The following is an 11,295-nucleotide window of genomic DNA, read 5'->3' as shown; positions in this document are numbered from 1 at the left end:
GCTCCCTTTCTCCCCTCCAGCATGTCCCAGCCCCGCGGGGACAGGCTGCCAATGTCCCCAGCTCTAGCACGAGCACCTCTTCTTCTTCTCCTCCTTCTCCAGCACCTGGAGGGGTGCAGGCAGGGGGATGCTGCTCTTCACCCCATCCCAGGCCTCGCTGGGAACCAGCCTCCCGCTGCGCAGCGCCTGGTAGATGGCCAAGGTCAGCATCTGGAAGGCTTGCACCACGTTGCTGGCATCCTTGGCCGAAGTCTCCACATACTGCACCCCCAGGGAGGCTGCCAGCTTCTCTGCCTCCCTCCGGGCCACCCGCCGCTGCCCTGCCAGGTCGCTCTTGTGTCCCACCAGCAGGAAGACGACGCGGGAGGGCTGGACGGCGTCCGTCACCTCCCGGTGCCACTGCCGGACGCTCTGGAAGGACGCGCGGTTGGTGAGGTCGAAGAGCAACATCCCCCCCGCTGAGTTGCGGTAGTAGGAGCGAGTCACGGACCTGGGAGACAAGAGAAGCAGGGTGAGCAGCCCCCCCCAGACCCTCCCCTGTGCCCCCCGCTCCCGGGCAGGGTTGCCCCCAGCTGCAGAGCAGCCCCAGCCACCTCCTGCCCCTGCCCCAGGCCCCTTGCGGCCAGGAGGATCGTCCCTCCTGCTGGCTCTGTCCCCACGGGGCCACCAAAGGCTCGTCTGGCCCCCGGACCTGCCACCCCAAGCTCTCCCATGCCCTGGAGACAGTCCTGCAGCTCTCCCCACAGCTGTGTCCCCTCCAGCTCTCCTGTCCCCAGCAGCCATGTCCCTTTGAGCTCTCCTGGCCCCTGCAGGCCACCTTCCTGGTGCTCTTCCATCCCTTCTGGCCATGTCCCTCTCCCATCCCCTGCAGCTCCAGGCCCATCATTCTCCTCCTGTGCCCTGCAGCTCCATGGCCTGAGCTCCCTTGTCCCCAGCAGTGAGGGGTGCAGGCTCCTGGCAGCTCAGCTGAGGAAGCCGCTTCCTCCAGCTCTCCCAGTGAGCTCCCAGACTCTTCCCAGCAGCTGGTGCTGCTTGGGGGAGGAGAAGGCAGGTCCCACACCCCCTCTGGTGCTGGAGCCAGGGCTTAAAAGGCAACACTGAGGGCTCCTTTCCTTTGGCTTTGGCTCATTGGGTCCCTGGGGCTTGCTGGACATGGCTGCAGGGACAGGAGGGCTGGAGGGGCTGGTTCCTCACACCCACGGATGAGGAGCCCACCGTGGTTCCCACCACCACCAGCAAAGGGACCAGTGGTGACACAGCCTTCTCCAGGTCCTCCCCAGGGTTGGGATCACCACACACCCCAAGTCCAGGCTGGGGACACCCCCCCCCAGCTCCATCCCCCCACCCCGCAGCCGCAGTTCAGACCCACCTGAACCTCTCCTGCCCGGCCGTGTCCCAGAACTGCAGCTTCACCCTCAGCCCCGGCTCCAGCTCCACGAACTGCACGTAGAAATCCACCCCCACCGTCTGGTTGATGGCATCCAGGAAGACCCCCTCGGTGTAGCGCCGCAGCAGGGAGGACTTTCCCACCGTCGAGTCCCCCAGCATGATCACCCGGAACTGGTAATGCCACCGCGGCTCCATCGGCAGCGTGTGCGGGCAGGCAGGGCCAGCCCACCCCCCCTTCCTCCACCCATGAGGCGTTCCCACCCCACCATGGGTGCTGGGTGGTTCCTTTCCCTTGGATCCATCCAGCTGGAAGCCCTCAAGGGCTTGCCCGGTCCTATTTTTTCCCGAGGGTGGGAAGCCCAGCAAGTGGAATGGCTGGACGTGAGGGGGGGTTACCCACCGGTGACACCCCCCACCCGAAGCAGGGCATCCCCCACGGGGTGTGTGTCCCCCTGCCAGGGGCCCGGAGCCCAGCACGGTCTTTATTTAGTGTGGAAAAGCCTCAGGTTTCGTAACAACCAGTTTTCCTTCTTTCAGGCCCATCCAATGAAGCCTTAAAAGAAACCCGGGGGGGGGGGGACGTCGCCGAAGGGCAGGGGGCTGTGGGGTGGGGAGAGAAACATCCCCGTGGCTGGCAGGTCCCACCTCCCCGTCCCCATCAGCACCGGCAGCGTTCCCGGGGCTCCCTCGGGGCTGGGGGTGACTCTGGCTGGGGATGAGCCCGATGCCACCACAGCCCCGCCGAGGGACCAGCTCAAACCAGGACAGGGAGTTTTAGGCTCCAGGAGACCTGTCTGGACCATTTACACCCCCCCCTTTTTCTGCTCAGCGACACCCCCCTCCCAGACTAGGGGGTCCAGAGGAGACCTGTGGGGTCCTGCAGGGGATTGGGGGGTCTCTCTGTGTCCCCCCCCAACCCGGGATGCAGTGGGGACAGGGCAGCACCCATGGGTGAGTGCCAATATGGCCAGCACTGGGTGGGAACGGGGCACCCCCAGACCCACCCTGGCCACCCCCAAAAGGCTCCCAGGGACGAGGGCAGCACAGGACCCTTCATTCCACCTGCTCTGCAGCCCTTCACGCCTCATCCCGCCCCTGTTCACACTCCCAGGAGATCCTGGCTCCAGCCTGATGCAATCAGGAAGGAAAACACCCAGCCCCAGCCCACGGGCACCCCCAGGACCAGCACCCCAGGACCACCACCCAACCCTGCTCCCCTGGTCTTCCCCCCTTAAACCACCCCCAGCTTTGCTGCAAGCTCAGCACCCGGTCCCACCAGCCCCTAAAGCGTCCCTGTCCCAGCGGCTCTGCCGGTCCCTGCAAGCCCGGCCGGGGGGACTTTCCACCCGGGGCGGGGGGGGATGTTTCAGGGGGTCCTGGGGGGGCTGTGTCCCCGTCCCCCCCCTCACCTGCACCTCTCCTGGCCGGCCGCGTCCCAGAGCTGTGCCTGGCGCTGCGGGCGGGGGGAGCGGGACGGTTCTGCTGTGCAGCCCCCCCCCCCGCGCTGGGGCCGGGGCTGGCGACCCCCGACCCTTCCCCGCCGGGACCCCCGGCGCAGCAGCGCGGCAGGGAGGACTTCCCCACCGCCGCCTCCCCCAGCACGACCACACGGAGCTGCTCATGCCCCCCAGGGTCGGGGTCCGGGGGGGGAATTGTCGCTGTCCCCATGCCCGGTGAGGACAGAGCTGGATCCTGACCGGGCTGGGACAGGTCTCCACCCTTGTCCCCACCCCGCAGCGCCTTCCCTGGGGACAGGCTCTGGCCTCGCACTCACCTGGGCAGACAAACCAACCATCCCCGGGAGGAGGGAGAAGCCACCAGCTCCAGGTTTGTCCTCCTGGCCCCGGGACACTGTTCCTCATGCCTGGGACACTTTGCTGTGGTCACACACCAGCTCTGCCCCTGGTGGTGACAAGGACAGGGACAGCCAGGCTGTGGGTGCAGAGGAACACGCTGCCACAGAGGGGCTGGTGTCCCCAGGGAAGCCAAAAAATCTGGGAAGGTTTAGGTCATGGGAAAGGGTCCCCAAGAGAAGGGGTCAGAGGCAGAGATTCCATGTCCCCTGCACACAGGTGCTCCTGCAAACAGCCCAGGGCACCCAGGGTGACACGGGGCCTTTGTCACAGCCTAACTCTCCCCCCAAGGAATAACAGATCCCCCAGGACAGCTCCAGGGCTGGTGGCACCCCCAGTTTGCTCTGCACGGTCAGGAAACAGGTGACTCCAGTGCCTGGAGCTCCAGATGTTGGGAATACTAAGATGCTGTCTGCCCAGGTTGGAGCCATTCCACACCTCCGTGCCTTTCCACCCAGCTCCTGTGCTTCCAAGGACCCACCACCCAGGAATGCTGAAGAGAAGAGCTCCAGCCCTGAGTGCTGCACCAGGTCCAGGGAGGGACAGAGAACATCAGCTCCTGGTCAGCACAGCTCTGGGAGCAATGGGCTCCACACCAGCTCCCTCAGGCAGGAACTCTGGAGTCACAGACATGGACTTCCAGGAGAAAAAAAGCCCCGATGCAGCTGCCTGGAGATCCAGCCACAGGAGAACCCACAGACCTCCCCATGCCCCAAACAGAAGCAGGAGACTCCTTGTAGATTTCAAGTGATTGTGTTTATTCACCCTCACAATATTTAATATCCAGACCCTTCCCCAAGCTCTAATCCTGAGAAAACTCCACAGAAGGGCCAGTTCTTCCATGCCAGGTGTTTCAACCAGGGCTTGCCAGGACCTGGAGTCCCACAAGTTCCCTGTTCCCGTGGTGAGCAGAGGACAGGAGAGGCTGTTCCCACCTGGGGGAGCTCACGGCTCAGGAAGGAGCCGGGATCTGGTCACACGGAGCTCCCACTGGGAGAGGGCTGGGGAGGAGCTGAGTCTGGCACCGCAGCTCAAGCCCTCAGGGACCAGCTCATCCAGCTCCACGCTCTGCTGGAGACCTAAAGAGAGGGTAAAACATAATCCAGGCTGAATGCTTTGGCTCAGCAGTGCTCCCGATGTTCCCCCCCTCCATGAAGGAATGAATCCCCCACTCTCCTCACAGCCCAGGGGGGTTCCAGCCCATCCTACCTGGCCTCAGCCCCATATCCGCAGGATTCATCCAACAGTCTCCAAAGAAAGGGAGTCATCACAGACCAGGCTGTGCTCAGAGCCACCCAGCTCACCCCCACTCTGCCCTGCAGATCATCACCTGCCTAATTAACAACTAATGAGGTCAATCATTCTCACCTGGAAAGCCCAGATGAAGAACTGGCCACTTCCAGCAGGGGCAGCTTGAACATTCTTCAGCCTCCAGGCCTGGTCAAATCCCACTCCAAACACCCACGTGCTCCAGGTTGTGGCTCCCACACCCCAAGGAAAACAAACTGGATCCCTTTGCCAGGGGCTTGTAAACTCTCATCCTTTCCCATTAAGTAATTCCTGGAAAAAGCAGGTTAAGTATCCACAGGTTAAGTACCTGAAATCAATGGGTCCCTGTACACAAGGTGCCCCAGATCCAGCCCAAACTCCAGCCTGCAAATCCCTCCAGCATCTCTGCCCCCCATTCCAAACACCTGTCCCTTCTCATGACCAGGGAGCTTCCCTCCTGACCCAACACTCCCAAAAAAGCAAGGCCAACACGGGCTGTCTTCAAACCAGCCCCTCCCATGGCAGGACTGCACCCACAATGAGGCCACGACCAGTTTGAATGTTATTTTTCCTCCTTTTTCGACCACAAGATCGGTATGCAGATCTGATGGGAAAGGGATCTGGAGGGTCTTGGCCACAGGGATCCAACAGGGAATGTGGTCTCACCTTGGGCCTATCCAGCAGGCAGGCTGAGAGAGCTCTGGAACACCAAGGAACCCTGGAAGACACCACAAACCCCAGCCCAAGATGAAAAGCAGGCTGTAGACCCATGAATACACCTGACATCCCCCAACCCAGGAACCACCAGCACCTTCCAAGAAGGATCACCCCAATTCCATAAAATATATAGGAGGGGCGAGTGACAGCAACAGGCAGAAGAGGCTGAGCAGTCAAAGACCTTCCCATTGCTCTTGCATGTTGTTGGAGACCTGTAGCTACTGCACGGAGCCACAGCTCTTGGATAAACATGCCCAGTCCTGGCAAAGCCTGTGGCAGCTCCAAGGAAGATCCAGCAGAATCAGAGTGATCTGCTGGCTTTGGATCAGGATTGATTCCCACTTCTGCCACCAGCCAGGCCCAGTGATGCTGGGAGGTCCCCTTATCCCACCCACACAAGGTCTCCAGAGGAAGAAACCAAGATTCTGCAGTTCTTAATGACTGCAGAGACACTTTCAACAGGTCCTGCCAGCAGGAAATCCTTGACTGAATCCCAGAGGATCCCCGGTGCCTGGAGGAGCCCTTGTGCTGGCAGCACCTGCTGGAGAGGGGCCTGGAATATCGGTGCTCGCTGCTCCCGAGAAGGCAGGCAACCGAATTCCCAGCACAACGGGAGACTCCCGAGCCTGGAGGGCACATCTCACCTTCCCAAGGCTGCCCCGGGATCGCCCTCCGTGCCAGGAACCGCTGGAGAAGCGCCCGAGCTTCAGCCTGAGGACAGAACAAACACCCCTGAACATCAGAAAAGCAGGGACACCTCCCCCCCCTGGGCCTCAGCAGCAGCTTTTAAGGCTTTCTTCAAGCCACAGCCCCCCCGGACACCCCCAGAGAAGGGCCCGGCCCCTCCCGAGCCCTGTATTTTCCCGGAATGTTGCCGCACAGCCACGGATTCCAGCTGAGCGGCGACCGTCGAGGAAAAAACAAACCCTTCGCTCTTGGCTCCTTTTTGACTGCATCTGCCACAGCAGCGAGACAGACGCAGCTTCGATAGGGCCGGGCGGGGCTGCCCCGCCTCTCCCGGGGTGTTTTGTCCCTCACTCACCCGCGGCATCTTCCCCACACGCCGGGCCTTGCAGGACGGGGAGCGAGCAAGGCCTCCCCGCGGCCGCGCTGCCCACAGGGAAGCCCCAAAGCGCAGCCACCCGCCCGCAGAGCCCGCGCGGGGCCGATGCGGGCTGGCAGGGCGGCGGGGGAGAGCGGATGGCGGCGGATTGTCCCGGCGCTGCAGGCCGCGCCCGGCCCGCCGCCGCCGCCATCACCGGGAGAGAGAGCGAGCGCTTCCCTGCGGCGGGTTTTTATAGAGCGAGGCGAGCGCTGATTGGCTGCCGGGGCCGGGCGCTCCCGCAAGGCATGCTGGGAGTTGTAGTTCGCGGCGCCGGCCGCCATTGCCCCGGAGCTGTTTGCACCCCCGCGTGTTGGAAGCACCTTGTTGGGGGTCGTTTTATCCGTATATATACACACCCGAGTGTTAGGAACGAAATGTAGTGCTGATTTTGCATTCTAGTGCCAGAAACGCAGTGTCGGGTTTGGTCCATATACATATATACATGTACATATATGCTCTAGTGTTAGGAATAGAGAGTTTGCTTGAGAGAAGGGAGATCTCTGCAGGTTCCAAGGACACCTGGAGTGGTTTATGGTCCACGAAGCTGAACTGGGCTCCATCCGGGGGATCCCAACACGGAGCAGGATTGCTGGCCACGACCAGACCCAACACAGCCCCTCCTGCCCTGCTCCCCGGGGCAGGAGGGCACCAGTGGGTGCAGATCATTTTGTTAATTGGGAAGGCAGCCAAGGGGGCAAGAAAGGTCAGAATTTTACCTTAAAAGGTAAAAAGTCACCGGCTAGAATGGAATGTGTCAACAGGGGCAGGAAACGTATAGGATCATTAGAAGCATCAGATGGGCTGTAAGCCCTGGAGTGCCCAGCCAGGGGGGGAAACAGGGGAGGGGACTTGGGGAATAGGGAATACAAACCGTTATTCACCTGACTCTGGGTGTGCCTGCTTGTTTAGGTCACCCTTTCTTGCAAGAATGTCAATAAACTGTGCTTGGCTGCAGGATCCGTGCGGGCCTGTTCATTGGGGCCACAAATGTTTCTCACACTAGTGTTAGGAATGTCATCGTTGGTTGAAGAGAAGGGAGATCTCTGCAGGTTCCGAGGACACCTGGGGGGGTTTTAGGGTCCAAGAAGCTGAGGGACTGAATTTGGCTCCATCCGGGGGATCCCAACACGGAGCAGGATTGATGGCCCAAGACCAGACCCAACACAGCCCCTCCTGTCCTGCTCCCCGGGGCAGGAGGACACCAGTGGGTGCAGATCATGGTGGGGACTGGGAAGGCAGCCACGGGGGCCAGAAAGGTCAGAATTAGACCTTGAAAGGTAAAAAGTACCTGCTGGAATGGAACATGTGAACGAGGGGGGGACTTAAAGGATCATTAGAAGCTTCGGAGAGGCTGGAAACCCTGGAGTGCCCAGCCAGGGGGGAAACAGGGCAGGGAAAACTTTGGGAATAGGGAATATAAACCAGGTCACCCATTCTTGCAAGAGTGTCAATAAACTGTGCTTGGCTGAAGGATGTTTGGGCCTGTTCATTGGGGCCACAAACATTTCTCACCCCCCACATCCCACCTCCCTGAACCCCCGGGGGGCACCAAGACAGTTTCTCTCTTCCTCCTCCCCCCCCACTAGATGCATGAGGAGGCTCTTTGAGAAGACAAGGGAAGCATCCAGGTTTTTCCCACTCCTTCCTGCCTTTTGGAAGACTGGGGGGAATCCCCCCACCCTGGGAAGTTCCAGGGAAAGAAGAAGTCTCTCTGCCAAAAGAAATCCCTCTGGCAGGTTCCTGCCTCCTTGATCCATAATCCATGGGAAGGATGCAAAATGGCATCTGCCAAGTGGTTGGAACATTCCTGACATTCCTGCAGGTAGGGATGCTGAAGCCACAGGGAGAGAGATCAGGTTGAAAAGCCTGAGCCAGCTTCCTGCCCCTGAGCCCTGGAGAAGGCTGAGGGAGAGCAACAGTTTGTTTGTAACCTGTCCTGAGCAAAATTCACAGATGGAAAAAATTCACAGTGCTCAGGATTCACCCTTTTCCAGCTGGTAAGCCCACCACAAACACACCAGGTGACCCACAAAATAAGCCTGGCACCCACTGAAAGCAGAAGTCAAGTCTGGAAGTGAGGCCCAAACCTTGCCTGACCAAGCTCTTCTAAAAACAGCCCTTGTCAGCGCCAGTGAGGACAGGTTCTGAGCAGCTGATCCTGCCCTCCACATCCTCCACGGATCCTGCAGCTGCTCTCCCCAGTCACAAGGCATTCCTTGGGCAGCCCCAAGGCTCCCTGGCACAGCAACTTGGGCACAGAGAATCTAGAAATCTCCCTGTCACATCCCAGGGCAGAAACTTGCTCACTGCAGCAAAAACAACCCACCCCCCAAAATACAGACAACCTTGGGGAAGATCAAGTGTTTGGGAAGAGAATCTTCCAAACACTAAAGAGGGAGGATCCCCAAAGAGAAGTACTGAAGAGGTGGGTGCTCAGTAGACTTCAGCCCATCATGAGGACAGAAGAAGAAGAGAAATCTCACTGCATATCTCGAGCACAAGGTCAGTGAAGCTCTGAAGAAACCTCCTGGCATGGCTGGGAGCTTCAGAGCAGTCTCTTCTGTCAGGCAGGACAGGGAGCAAACGCTGGAGGAGGCTGCAGTTCCCATCGCTGGACAGGTGGGAGCAGACCAGGCACATGGCAGAGCTCTCTGAAAAAAAAGAGCAGTAAGGGAAAGCAAGGATGGGTTAGTGATCCAGGTGGGTTCTGTGCCTGTGGCTCCTCCAGGGCTGTGTGAGCTCAGGGGACAAGCCAAGCCCTGGCCACATCCAGCTCCATCCACATCATCTGAACCCTGGGAATTCTACAACAGAAGCACCATGACATAGTAGGAGTGTGTGCCAAGCAGAACCCCCTAAATCCTTCTTACAAAACTGACCATCTTGACCAGGAATAACTGCTAAGGAAGAAAAGTGCAGTAACATGAAAATAATTTAAAAAAAAGGAGATATTTACTGAAGAAATGCCCTAACCAGGCAAAAAAGTTAAAGCAAGCTTTGAGTGACATTTTCTGAACCAGCTCTATCAGTTTCTAAGTGGATCAATTGCACTTCAAATTCATCTCCCATCCTGCCACTGAATTAATTTCATGTCTAAGCAAATCCCAAGTTGAATCCAGAAACTGGTGTACCCAGTAAGCTTGACACCAGGGGATAGCAAGGCTGGAAGGTAAAAATTCCTCTCAGATCTTGTTTAGCAGAAGCTGGGGATTAGCAAACCAGTAATGAGGAACTGAGTCCACAAGGATCAAACATCTCTGTCTCAAAAGGGATTCAGAGAAACACCTGAGGGAGTGTGGTAAGTCTTGCTGTGTGGGATATGGACCTGGCTCCTGAAAATGGTCCAAGGAACAGGAATTCTCTTGAGTCAGGCACAGAGAAAACCTGGTGAGACCTCACTTGGAGTGTTGTGTCCAGGTCTGGGCTCCCCAGTTTAAGAGGGACAGGGATCTACTGGAGAGAGTCCAAGGGAGGCTACAGGGATGATGAAGGGACTGGAACACCTGCCTGATGAGGAAAGGCTGAGAGACCTGGGGCTGTTTAGTCTAGAGAGCAGAAGACTGAGGGGGGATCTAATTAATCTCTATAAATACATGAAATACATCAAAAGGCAGGGACAACCTTTTTCACTTCTGCCCTGTGACAGGACGAGGGGCAATGGATTCAAACTGGAGCCCAGGAAGTTCCAGCTCAACAGGAGGAAAAACTTCTTTCCTGTGAGGGTGACAGAGCCCTGGGACAGGCTGCCCAGAGAGGCTGTGGAGTCTCCTTCTCTGGAGACTTTCCAGACCTGTCTGGATGCCTTTCTGAGTGACCTGCCCTAGTTTTTTTTGGTCCTGCTCTGGCAGGGGGGATTGGACTCAATGATCTTCAGGGGTCCCTTCCAACCCCTGACATTCTGTGACTCTCTGATCACTGCTGCCCCCCATCAGACCCCTCAGCCCAGATAGACACACAGCCCCATGTTTGCTCAAGAAAGGATTTCAAACTCTTCATACAGTTGGAAGCTGGTCTTGATTGCTCATGGGCCACCCCTGCTGCTTTTCCTGTCAGGCTTTTAATTAAACACATGTTAATGGCAAGAGGCCACCCCCCAGCCTCACACCCTATGCTGTGGAAATCACCACTTCATGCCCAGCAGGAGCAACACCCACGTCCTTCCAGCTCAGCACTTGGATAAATTGGTTTTCAGTCTCTCTTAACTCAAACCTGAGAGTCCCTGAAAATGAAAGGAATTTAGATTGGCTCATCACATCTTCATCAAGAATCACAAGGAGTGTGTTGGAGTCATGTTTGTCACTGCTGGGAAATGTTGTATGCTGGCAGGCAGGACACTGCATCATCTCAGCTGCAGATTTTGATGCAATTCTGAAGAATTTCACAATCCCAGTCAGCTGTTACATCATCTGCCTTGGATTTCTTGCCTTTAGCAAGAAAGATAATAGCAGAATAGAAAGATAAAAGCAGAATTTACCTTAGTACACGGAGTCCTTGTCTTTCATCTTCTGTCACACTAAGTGGTGGTTAATCAGGGCTTCTCCTGTAGCCATCCATGAAAAATAAAATCCCACACTTTGTTTAACTTGGATTCCAAAAGACAAACCCTACAAAATCCAGGTTATGGAGTTCCACATCAAAGTCTCCTCAGTGCTTCAGATGCTGCAATAGTGGCCCGGAGCTGTAAAGGAGCATTAAGATGAATGAGTGATACAGAGCAAGAAAAAAAAACAACACCCAAAAGCACAGAGAGATTCAACAGCTCAACAGAACATGGGCTGAGATGCTCACAAACCACCCCAAAGTGCTGGCTCACACATCAAGGGCATGTGACCCAAAGTCTCATGTCAACCTCTCTCCTCAGAGGAAGTGCAGGAGCTATTTTAAGCTCTGCAGGAGCAGGGAACAGGCTCCAGCAGGGAATCTGTGCTGGCCTCTCTGCTCCCAAATTGTCCTGCAGGCACA

General features: G+C 57.6%; 1 protein-coding gene and 4 non-coding genes across 5 annotated transcripts; all 5 read right to left on the bottom strand.

The window, feature by feature from the left end:
* Positions 1–63: 63 nt before the first annotated feature.
* Positions 64–1,584, bottom strand: RAB42 (RAB42, member RAS oncogene family). Its single transcript, XM_051637922.1, has 2 exons — positions 1,370–1,584; positions 64–490 (listed from the first exon to the last, which is right to left on the bottom strand). The coding sequence occupies exons 1-2, from the start codon at positions 1,582–1,584 to the stop codon at positions 64–66; spliced, it is 642 nt and encodes a 213-aa protein (XP_051493882.1).
* Positions 1,585–4,449: 2,865 nt separating this feature from the next.
* On the bottom strand, positions 4,450–4,521 carry LOC127393329 (small nucleolar RNA SNORD99). Its single transcript, XR_007891441.1, has one exon. It is a non-coding gene; the product is annotated as a small nucleolar RNA SNORD99 (small nucleolar RNA).
* Positions 4,522–5,005: 484 nt separating this feature from the next.
* LOC127393323 (small nucleolar RNA SNORA61) lies at positions 5,006–5,140 on the bottom strand. Its single transcript, XR_007891435.1, has one exon. It is a non-coding gene; the product is annotated as a small nucleolar RNA SNORA61 (small nucleolar RNA).
* A 213-nt stretch (positions 5,141–5,353) lies between these two features.
* Positions 5,354–5,484, bottom strand: LOC127393333 (small nucleolar RNA SNORA44). The gene has a single exon (XR_007891445.1). It is a non-coding gene; the product is annotated as a small nucleolar RNA SNORA44 (small nucleolar RNA).
* A 595-nt stretch (positions 5,485–6,079) lies between these two features.
* On the bottom strand, positions 6,080–6,227 carry LOC127393332 (small nucleolar RNA SNORA16B/SNORA16A family). Its single transcript, XR_007891444.1, has one exon. It is a non-coding gene; the product is annotated as a small nucleolar RNA SNORA16B/SNORA16A family (small nucleolar RNA).
* Positions 6,228–11,295: the final 5,068 nt, after the last annotated feature.

Source organism: Apus apus, chromosome 21 (genome assembly GCF_020740795.1).
Source record: "Apus apus isolate bApuApu2 chromosome 21, bApuApu2.pri.cur, whole genome shotgun sequence".
NCBI classification, from domain to species: domain Eukaryota; kingdom Metazoa; phylum Chordata; class Aves; order Apodiformes; family Apodidae; genus Apus; species Apus apus.
Note: the sequence above shows the minus strand (reverse complement) of the source record. Positions and strands in the feature narration are given on the sequence as shown.

What these genes read in the sequence shown, in the direction of transcription:
- RAB42 (XM_051637922.1), bottom strand. Translation starts at nt 1,584, where the DNA reads ATGGAGCCGCGGTGGCATTACCAGTTCCGGGTGATCATGCTGGGGGAC. An exon ending in GCCGGGCAGGAGAGGTTCAG is followed by an intron (nt 491 to 1,369) that starts GTGGGTCTGAAC and finishes CTTGTCTCCCAG; the next exon opens with GTCCGTGACTCGCTCCTACT.